General features: G+C 30.2%; 2 protein-coding genes across 4 annotated transcripts; one reads left to right on the forward strand and one right to left on the reverse strand.

Annotated features, from left to right (window-relative positions):
• Positions 1 to 988: 988 nt before the first annotated feature.
• LOC107936728 (GABA transporter 1) lies at positions 989 to 3,005 on the reverse strand. 2 transcript variants are annotated; one of them, XM_016869481.2, is made up of 7 exons: positions 2,717 to 3,005; positions 2,452 to 2,574; positions 2,279 to 2,373; positions 2,015 to 2,201; positions 1,791 to 1,921; positions 1,505 to 1,720; positions 989 to 1,414 (listed from the first exon to the last, which is right to left on the reverse strand). In XM_016869481.2, exons 1-7 carry the CDS (start codon positions 2,883 to 2,885, stop codon positions 1,046 to 1,048), a joined length of 1,290 nt encoding a protein of 429 aa, XP_016724970.2. In that variant the 5' UTR covers positions 2,886 to 3,005; the 3' UTR covers positions 989 to 1,045. The 2 variants fall into 2 exon arrangements, with proteins under 2 accessions (XP_016724970.2, XP_040953901.1); XM_041097967.1 differs by having other exon boundaries at positions 1,280 to 1,403; positions 2,717 to 2,989.
• An 8,092-nt stretch (positions 3,006 to 11,097) lies between these two features.
• On the forward strand, positions 11,098 to 13,648 carry LOC107936738 (probable WRKY transcription factor 21). Of its 2 annotated transcripts, XM_016869498.2 has the most exons (4): positions 11,098 to 11,569; positions 11,779 to 12,536; positions 12,665 to 12,790; positions 13,180 to 13,648. In XM_016869498.2, the coding sequence occupies exons 2-4, from the start codon at positions 11,809 to 11,811 to the stop codon at positions 13,319 to 13,321; spliced, it is 996 nt and encodes a 331-aa protein (XP_016724987.1). In that variant the 5' UTR covers positions 11,098 to 11,569; positions 11,779 to 11,808; the 3' UTR covers positions 13,322 to 13,648. The 2 variants fall into 2 exon arrangements, with proteins under 2 accessions (XP_016724987.1, NP_001314332.1); NM_001327403.1 differs by lacking the exon at positions 11,098 to 11,569 and having other exon boundaries at positions 11,799 to 12,536; positions 13,180 to 13,341.
• The last annotated feature ends 421 nt before the right edge of the window (positions 13,649 to 14,069 follow it).

Here is a 14,069-nt window from a genome sequence, read left to right on the forward strand (position 1 = left end):
GGCAATTCAATCCATATTAAAATTTCACATTTATGCCAAAACTTTATATATTTATTTACCTCTTTAACCAAAATATTTGATACACTACCCGTGTAAATTTTAAAACAATGAAGCCGATAACAATAGGCAGTATTTATCCCTCAACATTACATTTTGTACCACCAAAAGTGATTGTGAGAAAAAAAAAACATTGTTTGGCAACACCTGAACATCTTATAGCATCAGCAGCCATGTTTGTTGTGTATATGTTGAATTTCCACTTGCCAATCTCTCATCATCCAGTTGCGAACCTCCAATGCCAATCTTGACGAGCCCACCACTTTAACTCCAAGTATTACATCTTTCTCCCAAGCCGCTTTCAGCCTATCAACAATTGCTTGAAATTCTGTCTTTAAGACTGTGCTCATGTCTATGTTACGGCCATACCCAAATACCCAATCACCTTGGTTAACTATCAATTTTTTTTAAACTGCTAATAAAATAAAAGATATATCATCAATATATGAAATACATACCCTTTTAATAAAACGGTGCTTTTTCTCTTAAAATATATATATATACACACGACCTGTAATGCACAAATTGTTATATATTACTATATATGTGGATGGACGTAGATGATGCAATACTATTGCAAGGGAACATCACCAAACAATACAAAAATATAACACAGTTAATCAATATATATTTATATATGGAATTTATCAACATTAATCTTTAAACTGAATAAATTTTTCCAATTTTGATTCTATGATGCTGCCTAAATTCTTTTAAAAAAATATTTTTTATTAGATAATATGGTACAATATTAGAGTATTACCTTATCACGTGAACAAAATTAGAAAACTTGTTAAGTTTCAGGACTGATGTGAGAAAAGTTATCAAATTTCATAACTAAAATGAAAAAAAAAAACTAGATTGATAAAGATTAAATATTAAAGCAACTAGATTCCCAATATTTATATAAATTTATCAAACGCCATCTATGTGTATCCCATGATCTTTTAATATTAAAACAGAAGAACTTTTACATGTCATGAAAGAACTAATAAGTTTTGACGTCTTCAACAACGAATCTGATTGCACCAATGCAACCCACCACAGCAACAATCGAAAACCAGGCGGCTATTCCAACATTCAGAATCCGCATGGAGATGCCAACTGCTCTGTTTTTGGGCATTTTCCCAGCTTTCAGGAATGCTAAAACAGGGAAGATGAAATCCAGGGGAGTGAATCCAACGGCACCACAAATGGACACAAAATCTACAAAAAATGGCATTGCTGAAGCAACCAGTGTAATAACAACAATGTAGATGGAGGTGAAGATTGGTCGGATAAGACCATTTTTCAACATGGATGTTCTGTTGGATGCCAATCTTTCCTCAAAATATGCATAAGTCGGCCTGCAATAAATCTAAAACAGTGGAATTGTTTTAACACTTTGGGGTTTACTGCATTTTTGTTTTTTGTTTTTTTGAGAAACTTGTTCTTGAAAGGCGGCTACCTGGTAGCATCCTGATATTTGAATCACAGTAAAGATATTGGCCATTATAATTGTCCATTTTGGAACAGTCAATGAAGCCACGATGTAAGGCTGGACTTGTGATCCGAATGCCCAGTATCCAGTGAAAGCTAGTTGCCAGTAAGTTAGAACAATAACACTATATGCTGCTGATACACCTTTGTACATGTTTTTCACTGAAGGTTCCCTCACTGTATTCTGGGAGTTAAAAAATAATAAACTATCAATTGTTAAGCACAGAATGAATCAAAATTTTTTTATCTTAAACCTGTATTTCAGGAAGCATTGCATCTCCAAATGAAAAGGCAATTGCACCAAGAGCATTGAATGCTGCAAATCTCTTAGCAGAGGAGCTTCCCTGCAAACTATAACTAATTGACTCCCTGTCAATCTTTTTACCTACAAAGTTGTCCAAAGTTAGCACTTGGTTGTAGAGGTGATATGAAGATCATATCTAAGAACAAAATTAAGAAGGGATATCCCCAAGTTTACCATTATAGATTGTGACACCGATGGTTGTGCAGGCAAAGCCGATTGTGCTTAAAGTGCATAACCCATTGACCCATCTTAAAGAATGGATGTCAGGGAGCTGAGATAGGAAAAGTTCAAAAGCCCCAAAGAAAATAATAAAATGTTGCAACGTGAGTGTGCCATGCTTGTGATAATGCTTGTAAACCGCCTGCAAATGATAGAGCACTAACTTATTGCCTTAATTGATATGATTCCTTGAAGGAAATGAGGGCCAGATTGACTGACCTTGAGGCTGCTTCCAGCAGCGATTTGAATGGCGATGTTATTTCCTATTGAAGCCACCTGCTGAAAAAATGCAATAGACCAGTAACCCCAGAATCCTTCAAGAACCAGAAAGATGAAAATGGTCAAGCATATAGCATAACAGTGATTTGGAAGAATAATACAAAGGAACTGACCAAAGATGCTGTCTGCAAGAAGCCGGTAAGTGACATGCTTCTTCCCATTCCATCTCCACAAGGAGGCAATAAGCAAACTAGAATACCACGTGGCTAGTGTTGCAGTCACCAAGCTGCTTACACCTTGAAATCAATCGGGCAGCAAGCTTTGTTATTCTTTTGAAGGGAAAAAAATTATGAAGCTATAGCTGTTTTTGGGTGGATCTTATACAAAACAGTGGTTAGTTGAAGACAAGGAATAAGGGGAGAAGATGATAGCAGTTACCAAGAGGCCAACCGAGGGAAGCGAGGGCAAAAGGAAGAGGAGCATAAGCGGCAGGGGTAGCAATGGTGGTGGCAACATGAAAAGCTGCGTGTTTCCATGTCCCTTTCCCGGCAGCTTCATCTTCACTTCCTACATCGAATTCTTGGTCCTCTTCATGTTTCTCAGACATGGATGGAAGTGGTGTGAACTTGTATCAGGTTACTTCCTTCAGCTGCAACTGAGTTGGAAAATTCTGTAGCTAATGTTTTTATTTTTGTCAACAGAGTAGGTAGTCATTCATTCATCAAGTGGATTGAGTAGTCTGTTTTGATTTTTATTTACCTTACGAGTGTATGGGTGAAAAGTTCCATTGGTGATTCATGCATAAAATTTCCTTATACAGGGCTAATTCCACTTTTCATGACTCGAGTTATTCCCAAACCCGAATCTTTTTCTAAAATTCAAGAAGCTTTGAATAAAAATATTAGGTCTGAAAGATAAATTCAGGTAAAAAAATTGGAACTATTTAAAATATGGGGCAGAAATTAAGTTTGAACATTCAAGACTTGAGCCTGACCCGTTTTCAAGTTTATGATATTTTATATATGTTATTTGTTTATATATTATATAATTTATAATACATAAAAATTAAATCTATAATATTATATAATACTACCATAATGTAAACATTAAAATTTATAAGATAACCATATATATTTTAATAAATAAAAATATAAAAAGTTATTAAATATTAAATTAAAAATAATATAAATATATTTTTTTTTAATTTTTAAAAGAAATAATATAGACGGACCTAAAATAACTCGCATTAGCTATTTAGAAATACAAGTGGACTTGTAAGGTAATAATAAATGTAATTAATTTTGGTAAAATAAAAATTGCATGAGTACTTTTCAAAAAAAAATCATGACTAAAAGTAGATGGATGGTTTTTATTTTTTATTTTTAAATTTATGTTACTTATTTAACTTTATTATTCTTTTATAAATTTGAACTTATTTATATTCTACTTAATAAAAATATATCCAATTAATTGGTGACATTAAACTCTGAATTTTAAGTTATTATAAATATATATATTAATTTTTGTGTTTAATAGTAAAGTTATGAATAAAATAGAAAAATAATAATAAGATAAAGCAACACCTTTTTTCTTGTTTCAATAATATTTTTTATTTAAAAAAGAAAAGGTAGAGGTGATCATGGGTTGGGTCGGGCGGTATTCGAATTTATGTAAGATATTTAGATAATTTTTCCAAGCTCGAGTCTAACTCAAAAAATGGGCTTACTCTTTATCCAAGTTTGGCCCGATTTAAGAAAAATAAACTTAGACCTAGCCCGGCTGTCCATATTTGATTTTTTAGATTAATTTTTTATTTAAAATTGTTTTTTTCAAATATAATACACTAAAAAATATTAAAATAAAAGTTTTCTAACACATTAAAAAGTATTTATATTAAAAAAACATTATCATAAATATAATAAATATTTTATTATATTAAAAAACACAAATAAATATGATTGTAAAAAGTTTTTTTTTTTACTTTTCACGATTTAACCAAATAAAGATTGTAAAAATTTTATTGATTAAGTTTTAATTTGATTGATATAGGTATTGTTGTTAATGCATGAGGATATAAGTTCGAGTATGTTAAGGTATATTATTGTTTAGAGGGAAGAAGAAGAGGCTGCAGCAAAGAAGGAAATGCGCAGAAAAAATGTGTTTTATTATCAGAGTAATGGCAATGGCAGCTCTGCTAAACTACCACTTTATACAGACTCAACACCGACTGCTGTCGGATTATTTAATATAATCCCAACAAAAGCTTGGAATCCCAAAAGGTGAATGTTGAGTATCTGTTAGGCAAATAAGGCTTTACTCTTTATTTTATTATTTTAATATCAATATGATTATTTTTATTCAATACTAATATAAAATTAAATTTTATTGTTTTTTATATATTTATTTGAATTTTCAGAATTATGATAAATTTGTAAATTTTGAGGGTTAATTTTTAAAAATTATGCCTAAATCGATATAATATGTAAAAGTTGATGACTAAATTTGTTATTATACCAATTTTTAACTATCACTTCCGTTTACTATTTGTGATTTTAATGATAGTGACTAAAATGATCAAACTATATAATGTGGGTGTTTAAATTACAAACTTTCTATTTTGGATGCTTAAAATGAAATTTTTTTTAATAATTAGATAACTAAAAAAAATTATTTTAATTATAACTATTTTATTATCAACCTAAAGTTATAGCAATATTGGATATGTACATGATGCATAGGTTTTCATTTTTTTTTTCAATAACAAATTATTAATATAAAATAATTATATTTATTTTTCAATAATGTTTTCTGTCATAATTATTATTACTTAATTAGATTTTAGATTAATATTATATTATACTTAATTAATATTACAATTACATACAAAATAAAATTAAGATTTGACACTTTAAAGTTTTTCTCATTTTAGTATTTGAATTTTTTTGTGTTAAATTATAGAGTAAAAATTTAAAAATTAAAATATACTCTAAACAAAGTTTTCAGAACTGAATTGATGGTCAAACTGTTTAAGCTATTGGTTTGTACGGTTGAAATAAAGAAATCATTAAAAATCATCAAAATTAAAAATATTTAAAAATAAAAACCAGTTCAACCGGTTTCTTAATTTGGTTCAATCGGTCTGTACTAGCTCGCAGATCAACTAGTCTGATGCCTCTCTCCAGATTAATACTCCGAATAGTTCCTAGTAAAATTGATAAGTTCGATTCAAACAACCATGACTCTAAATAGGGATGGTAAAACCTGAACCTTTGATGGATTCTAAATCGATCCGCTCCTAATAGAGCAAATTTTTTCTTTTGAAAAGTGGATGCAACTCGGGATGGATTTTTTCTTTAGGGTAGTGAGTATACAACGATTATGGTAACTATTTGCCCCACCCGACTCATTCCAATATATGAATTACTATTTATATTGTTCAATTTTAATTGTAAACTCATTTGTTTTATCACTTATTCTCTATATCAAACTTTTTCGTTATCATCAAATTTAAATATATATTTTATCATTATAATATTAAAAAATCCCATAATTTAATTTTGTATCATTTATATGACGAATAAAAAATTTAATTACAGCTACAAACAAGTTTTACCAGTTTTATTCACATATTTAAGTCATTGATAATTACAATAGTAGCGTATTTAAGGGGTTAACAGGAGCCCTCACTTAAAATAGAAAATTATTCATTTAAGTTATTTAAAATATTAAATTAATAAAAATAAAATTATATTTTACCCTCCTAAAAATTTAATTTAGTATTTTAAAAATTATAAAAACATAAATAATTAAAAATTAAAATTTAATTTTAACTCCTAAAATAAATTTTCTAACTTCGCCTCTGAATTACAAGTGTTTCAATGATAAGAAACAATAATTATTTCACTAATACTCAAAATGCTGACTCCAAATAATTCATTCTTTAAACTATAAAAATATATAAATTATGGATATATATATATATATATATATGAACACATGCACTACATGTAATTACTTGCACGAAGATGACTGATGAAGGTTAAATTATGCTATTAGATCATGTAATTTGTTTAAATTGTGTACTATTTGTATTTTAATTTGATCAATTTCAACCTTTATATTTTTCGAATTTTGAAATTTTAGTCTTAACTAATGGTATAGCAGTTAATTTTGTTTGGTTAGATTATGCCATTAATCCTGTATTATGCGTAAAGTTATAGATTTAGTCGACGTTCATTAATTGGATCATTCTTATTGACTACATTTTTCGAATTTCGAAATTTTAAGCTTAATACAAACGACAATCGTTAAATCTATTAACAATTTTTTGTGAGTAATATGTGAAAATAATAAGCAGACATAGCATTACACGTCTGATAATATGTTTGACACGCCAAATTTTAAAAATAACAAAACTTAACTTAATGAATTTTAATAGTTATCATTTGGTTAGGACTAAAATTTTTAAATTCTAAAAGTACAGTGACTGAAAATAACTAGATTAAAGTACATGTACTAAATCCACAACTTACACAAAGTACAAGGTCTAATAGCAGAATTTGACATAAATAAAATTAGTAAAAGAAAAAAAAAACCAGTAAAATCAAAGTTAAGTTAAAAAAGAAAATATACTTTCTAAATTAAGAAGTGTTTATAAGCATTTTTAAATCTTTTCTATATTCTTTATACAATGTTTTAAGCAAGTTGGAATCTAAGTTCGTCGTTGCTGTTTATTTTACATAGAATTAATTTACTATTTGGGTTCTGATTTTTTTTCTCGAAAATGTGAGAATAATTGTTAAATTCATGAACTAACTTGGAAAAAAAATTTAAATTCTTAGTACGAGAATACCTGCCTATCCAGATCCCAAGATAGGAACAATTGTCAGATTCAAACCTAGCTTGAACAGAAAACGATTTAAACCCCAATACAGGAAAGTTGTTAGCTGATTTAACCCTTTTAAATATAGTAATACACTATTTTTGTTAAATACATTATTAGTCACTAAATTATGTGTAAGTTTTCGTTTTGATCACTTAACTAAAGAAAGTTACAATTAAATCACTAACGTTTTTGAAATTATTTTTTTAGATCACTCAACTATTAAGTGACACTTTTTTAATTTGTATAATAATAATTTTAATCCCTTTCTTTTATTTTTTTTGTCAAATTTACTTTGATTTTATATAAAAATTATAAAAAAAACTCGAAATTATTTAAGAAATAGAAAATTCTATATAAAAATTCTAGAAAAATAAAATCTAAAAATGTATGGAAAAAAATCATTTAATAGAATTCCTAACAAATTAAAAACAGAAGAAGACCCAAAACAAAAAATTAAATCACTACATGCCTACTTAGTATTTCTCGAAATAAAATTAGTAATATTTTCAAGTTAAATTCTATGCCCTTGAAGAATGTCAGAATTGATATTATAAAGACTTGTGAAATCGACTTTGATTCTATTTCTTTAGCCAAAAATACCGTAAAATTTTCTTCTTCAGACTTAATTCAGATTTTCAATTTATTTAAATTATCTTTCAAAACCTAAATTGTAAAAAAAATAAAAAAATTGTATTCTAAATTCTTTTATTTTCTTATAACAAAAAATCATACCAAGAAACAGAAGACGTTAAATATAAATAAATTTGCTAAATGTTTTTTTTTTTGTATGCCTTTTAAAAAATGGGCATTGGATATCTCTGTATAGATAATATGGAAAGAAATTTTGGAGGGTTTAAAAATAATCCCTCATTTTTTCTCACTTTATCTATTTTTAAAAATTTTATCTACTTTTATTTTTATTTGGGTAAACTACCAAAATAGTCACTTTTGTTTCTTTCATGTTACATTTTAGTCACTTATGTTTGAAATGTTACGTTCTAGTCACGTTATCGTGTTGTAACATTTTAGTCATTGAGCGTTAATTGCCGTTAACGGTGTAACTGTAAGTTGACATGGCACGTTAAATCATCATTTCAAACAAAAAATTAGGTTAAATTATACAATTGGTCCTTATATTTTTTCTTTTTGAGCAAGTTAATCTTTTTCTTTTACGTTAAAAGAGATGAAGAAAGGAAGAAAATAGAGGGAGAAGTAAAAGAGAATGGAAAATATAGAAAAAAAAGGAAAGTTAAAAGAACATAAAAGAAAAAAATAAATTGCTCAAAACGAAAAAATATGAGGACCAATTGTATAATTTAACCTAAAATTTTTGCTTAAAATGATGATTTAAAGTGTCACGTCAGCTTACCACTGTTAACGATAATTAATGGCTCAGTGACTAAAATGTTACAACACGTTAATGTAAGTAACGGAAACGTAACATTTCAAACATAAATGACTAAAATATAACATGAGGGAAACAAAAGTGACTATTTAGGTAGTTTACGCTTTTTATTTTAGATTCTAGTATTTTTAAAAAGATTTTCAATTTTTTATCTTTTTATATATAATCATCAAATTGACAAAAAATATAAAAAATAAAGACTAAAATTATTATTATATCAACTAAAAAAATGTCACTTAACAGTCATGTGACCGAATAAAATAATTTCGAAAATTTTAGTGACCAAATTGTAACTTTTTTCAATTAAATGACCAAAACTAAAACTTACCCGTAGTTTAATGACTAACTATGAATTTACCCTTTTATATATTTATTATTTTATTAATGAAGCCTTGGAAGGTGTATATCATTCAAGGGCAGCGGGACCTACTTGTCCCACGCTCAGTGTCCCCCAGGCCCAAGTTAGCGTTCCGACATAAGCATCTCGGCGGTCAAAGGCACCGCTTATCATGAGGTACGTGGTAAGATTTTAAGGGCGAAAATGGGTACACGTGGGGAAATATGATTGGTTGGACCCAACAACGGCTTAATCGGATTCTGCCCTCGTGTACCGGGCCTGGGCCCCACTTTTGACAAGAAAGGGCAAAAGTTAAAACGCTTGAAAAAAAGCATAAAGTTTACTACGCATTTCAGGTTTTTTACCCTTTCTTACTCTTTTTTTTTAGTATTAATAAATATATTTCATAATTTTTAAATAATTTAATAATACATTAAATGTAACAAAGGGTGGTAAAAATATAATGCCATTTATATTAAAAAAATAGATAAATAAATATCTGTACATTAGATCAATGAGTAAATAATTTTTTTTGTTAAAAATTTCATCAATTTTTACTTTTAAAAACTGCAGTGGCCGACAAAATGACCAGATAGTAAAATGTGGTGCACTACATGTACCTTATGTTGACGTACAAAAACTAATTTTTAATAGTAAAAATAGATGAAATTTTTAACTGAATGATAAATTTACTTTTTGATCTAATGTATAGAGACTAATTTGTCCATTTTTGATAAAAAAATTAAAATATAATCCTGTTAGATTAAAATCCTCAATTATGAACACATATGTATAATGTATAATGCTTTTATAAAGTGTGATACAATATTAAGTGACCAATTATGTTATAAGTGTCATAGGTATTAAAGTATCATGAAAATAACGTGTAGATACCATAAGTTGTATTTATAATTTGATGAGGGGCCAAATTATAAATACCGAAAACTAATTTAATAACCAGGTATTTAAAAAGGGCAGTGGTCCCCTAAAAAATATATATCTCTTATTTCTTTTCCATCCCCATCAAAGAGAGTTATACTAAAAGAAAAACTGTTTTCTTGGAGCAATCTCCAATAATAGATTTAGGTACGCTTCCGCATATAATTTTTTTTTAATGATCTCACATGATAGATTATAACTTGTTAAGTTTTATACCATAACAAATTCAACTTTTAATACTTTTACCACCAAAGAATACAAATTGGACCCAGGTTGACCTAAATTTGAGTTAAAAGTTAGAAGTAAGAGTGAGCAAAATCCGATTCAATTCAAAAAACTCGATAAAAAATTAAACAGTTTGAGTTATTTGAGTTAATAAAGTTATTCGGATAAACTCAAATAAAAAATTAAATTTTTCGGTTTAACTCGAATATGAATTACATAATTTGAGTTATCTGAAAATTAGAATAAGAGAAAACAAAACTACGTCGTTTTGATAAATGTTTACTTTTTTAAAAGTTAAAAGTCAAAACCATTAAGTTAAAAGGCAAAACTAAATCGTTTTGATAAATATTTACTCATTACATTAAAATGTAAAACCATTATATTGTTTCTTGTACTTCGTCTACTAGTTAAATAATCGGTCAATATAAACACAACATTGAGTATAAATAGTAGGATTTGTTAACTCGACTTGAAATTTTGACTCGATTAGGAAAAAATTCAAATTGAGTTCGGTTGCTAAAATATGATTCGTCAACTCGATTAACTTAAAATTTTTTTATTTAATTCGATTCGACTCGATCCGACCGAATATTCACCCCTACTTTTTTAAATTTAATAATAGGGTAGGTGGATTCTATATGTAATGATTAAGCTATCAGTATGTATGTGAATTCCAAAACAGTCACAGTGGACGATGAATACGCTATGCATCATTTGTGTTTTGTTTTTCAACATGAAAAATGCTAAAAAAAGGAGTAATTCATATTTAGCATTCTTCAACTATACAATGAGAAAATGCATTAACATTTGTAGAAATTTTAAAGATAATGGGTTTCTAAAAATGATGGAATTGAATTAGGTTAATAATAATAGACTAAATCTATGACACAAAAAATGACAAATTTCATCGTCCATGGTTAGGACAAGAAGAATTACAACAAAGTAAATAGTAAGAAGTAAAAAAGAGAAAAAGAAAAAGAGCAGAGGATTGAAAAGTATGTATCAATGTCCCCTCCAACTCTTGACCAGTTCCTCAACAACTCTGCAATTTACAGTAGTACAAGACAAAGTATAAGGAAACCTCAAAGCATGTCTGGTTTCTGGAACAGACTGATAATTAAAAACAACTGGAGCTGAAATGGTGTTAAGCACAAATGGCAGAAGGAAAAGAATGAACCCAAACCAAGGTGTTTTGTTTGGGTCCCACTTTCAAAATCTGTGACAAAGACGGCAGTTTCATTGCTTCTTCTTCCCCCTTTTTCTTATTTATTTATTTAAATCTCTCTTCCTCTTGATTTTTTGTTTTTGTTTTTGTAATATAATAATAATAATATAGTAGACAAGATGGGAGCTTTGTTTGTATTATGGCCGTTTGTGAGTTTCTCTCCTCTCAAAGCCAAAAACAAAGTCTTCTCTTTCACACCTTTCAATCTCAGAAAATAGAAAAAGTAAAACGTGGGGAGAAGAACTTAGGGTTTTGACAACACCAAGTCCAACAAGGTCTGTTTTTTTTTTCTTTCTTTTTTTTTGGGGCACTTTTTCCCTTTATTTTTCTCTTAATGAGAGAATTGTTTCTGCTTTGATCCTTGTTGAGTCTCTGGGTGATCTGGAAGTTGAATTTTCGCTGATTGGTCTTTCTTTTCTTTTATCTTTTTGGTTTAAAGATCTAATGTTTTAGTGAACTTTGTTGATTTTTTTTTTTGGTTTAGCTAATCTGGGTTTGCAGAATTGGTGGTAATATGGAGGAGGTTGAGGAAGCTAACAAGGCAGCAGTAGAGAGTTGCCATAGAGTATTGAGTCTTTTGTCTCAGCCTCAAGATCAAGTTCACTACAGGAATTTAATGGCTGAAACAGGGGAGGCTGTTTTTAAGTTCAAAAGAGTAGTTTCTCTTTTAAACTCTAGTTTGGGACATGCAAGAGCGAGGAAACTGAGGAAATTACAAACCCCTTTTCCTCAAAGCATCTTTTTGGATTATCAACGCCATAACCCAACAGATTATCCATCCAAGGATTTGCAGCTCGGTTACCATCAAGAACTTAGTTCACATGCTAAGAGCTCTCTCTATTTGGGAACCCCATGTTTGGAACTGAGTTCGAATGGTAAAAACCCTCTTCCACTCGCCCAACAGCCACCTCCTCCTGCCCACTATCATTTCCTCCACCAACGAGGGCTACAGCTCCAACAGCATCAAGCTGAAATGTTGTCTAGGAAGAGTAATAGTGGGATTAACTTCAACTTTGATAGCTCTAGCTGCACACCTACCATGTCATCAACTAGGTCTTTCATTTCTTCTCTGAGTATAGATGGTAGTGTAGCTAACATGGATAGTGGGAATGCCTTCCATTTAATCGGCGCACCTCGATCCTCGGATCAGGGTTCCCAACACAAAAAGAAGTGTTCTGGTAAGGGAGAAGATGGGAGTGTCAAATGTGGAAGTAGTGGGAAATGCCACTGCTCAAAAAAGAGGTTGGATTCTTTTCTTTTTCCACAATTTCACATCTTTATAGAATTATGCTTTCCCTTTTATGGAGAGTGAAGGGATGTGATCTAGATTGTTGAGTTTTTACCTTAAATTGGTTGCATTGTATTGACAGGAAACATAGAGTAAAGAGATCAATCAAGGTTCCTGCTATCAGTACCAAGCTTGCTGATATTCCTCCTGATGATTATTCATGGAGGAAATATGGGCAGAAGCCAATCAAGGGTTCTCCTCACCCCAGGTAATCATTATCATCTTATCAGACTGCTATCTCATTTATATGAATTTTGGTGTTGCCCTGCTCGGTGTTGCTTGTATGCATGGATGAACTTTTAGATTGAAAATGACTAGTAACGGAAAGTCATTTAACTCCATGGTCGTAGTGTCTGCGATATATGATTATCAGATTATCTTTTCCATTAGGGGATTTGAAATATAGTGTTTTATGCTTTTGATTCTCATCTGATTTTGACTCTCACCAGGACTAAGATGAATGGAGGGATGCATTTAAGTCTTCAGTTTTATAATGTTTAAGCATTTATAGGACCGAGCTGTAAAATTTTATATGCCGTTGGTGTAGTCTGTCGTATAATATCGACTTAGGTGGTCTTTTGTTTATAAATTGTGTAGGGGATATTATAAATGTAGCAGTATGAGAGGTTGCCCTGCGAGGAAACATGTGGAGAGGTGCTTGGAAGAGCCGTCGATGCTTATTGTTACGTATGAAGGTGAGCACAACCACCCAAAGTTACCGTCACAAGCAACCACATAATCTCAGTGGAAACATTGCTAAAGAATTCTTCAAGTCTTTCAATGTTCAATCTGGTCATGTACATATTTTGCATGGTTCAAGCATGGGATAAATAGGAGCAGTTTCTTTCTTCTTTTCTCCCTTCTTTTTGAGGGGCTTTGGAAGGTTGGCTTTCCAAGCCTTTTCTAAAAATTCGGCAGCCGACATTAAAAGCCTAGTGCTGGACCGAAACGAGATTGTGGAATTGAGGTTTAAATTGTAAAGAACTGTTCCATCTTCCATGGCAATGAAAAGCTTGAAAGGGGTTGAACTTTTTGAATTAAATGAAATGCCATTAGTGCTGCCCAAGATGCTGTAATTGGTATACATTTTAATTTTTTATGAACAAAAGGGGTTGTGGGGCTGCCTTTCTTTTGTGTGCAACATGGCATGAGATGGAAGTCTGGCTGCTGCTTGCATGTCTACGCGTGAATACGTTTGGAACCAAACCAAAATTGTCGAAAACTTGTCCAAGCTACCACGTCTTGGTCATAATTTTTCAAGTTTGTTTTCACTTTTTGGGTTATATGTGTCATCTCCTGTGAACTTTAAAGGCCAACAAAGGATTTGCAGTTTTGTACGTACAGCTGGAAACTTCTGAATAATGACATAACTAGGGTATACCTACCAAACTGATTGCGTTCAAAGATTTGTCTGAGTTAACAATCTCCAATTATATAACATGTTATTATTGGAAGTGAAACTCTAGTGAGCCTTGCAACAAGGCATG

Source organism: Gossypium hirsutum, chromosome D07 (assembly GCF_007990345.1).
Source record: "Gossypium hirsutum isolate 1008001.06 chromosome D07, Gossypium_hirsutum_v2.1, whole genome shotgun sequence".
Lineage (NCBI taxonomy): Eukaryota > Viridiplantae > Streptophyta > Magnoliopsida > Malvales > Malvaceae > Gossypium > Gossypium hirsutum.

Bases quoted from the DNA above. Each gene is read 5' to 3' on its own strand.
- LOC107936728 (XM_016869481.2), bottom strand. From the start codon at position 2,885: ATGTCTGAGAAACATGAAGAGGACCAAGAATTCGATGTAGGAAGTGAA. The intron at 1,922-2,014 runs GTAAACTTGGGG...ACAACTTTGTAG, and splicing joins CGGTGTCACAATCTATAATG to GTAAAAAGATTGACAGGGAG. The intron at 1,415-1,504 runs GTAGCCGCCTTT...CCACTGTTTTAG, and splicing joins AAATATCAGGATGCTACCAG to ATTTATTGCAGGCCGACTTA.
- LOC107936738 (XM_016869498.2), top strand. From the start codon at position 11,809: ATGGAGGAGGTTGAGGAAGCTAACAAGGCAGCAGTAGAGAGTTGCCAT. The intron at 12,537-12,664 runs GTTGGATTCTTT...TTGTATTGACAG, and splicing joins TGCCACTGCTCAAAAAAGAG to GAAACATAGAGTAAAGAGAT. The intron at 12,791-13,179 runs GTAATCATTATC...TAAATTGTGTAG, and splicing joins AAGGGTTCTCCTCACCCCAG to GGGATATTATAAATGTAGCA.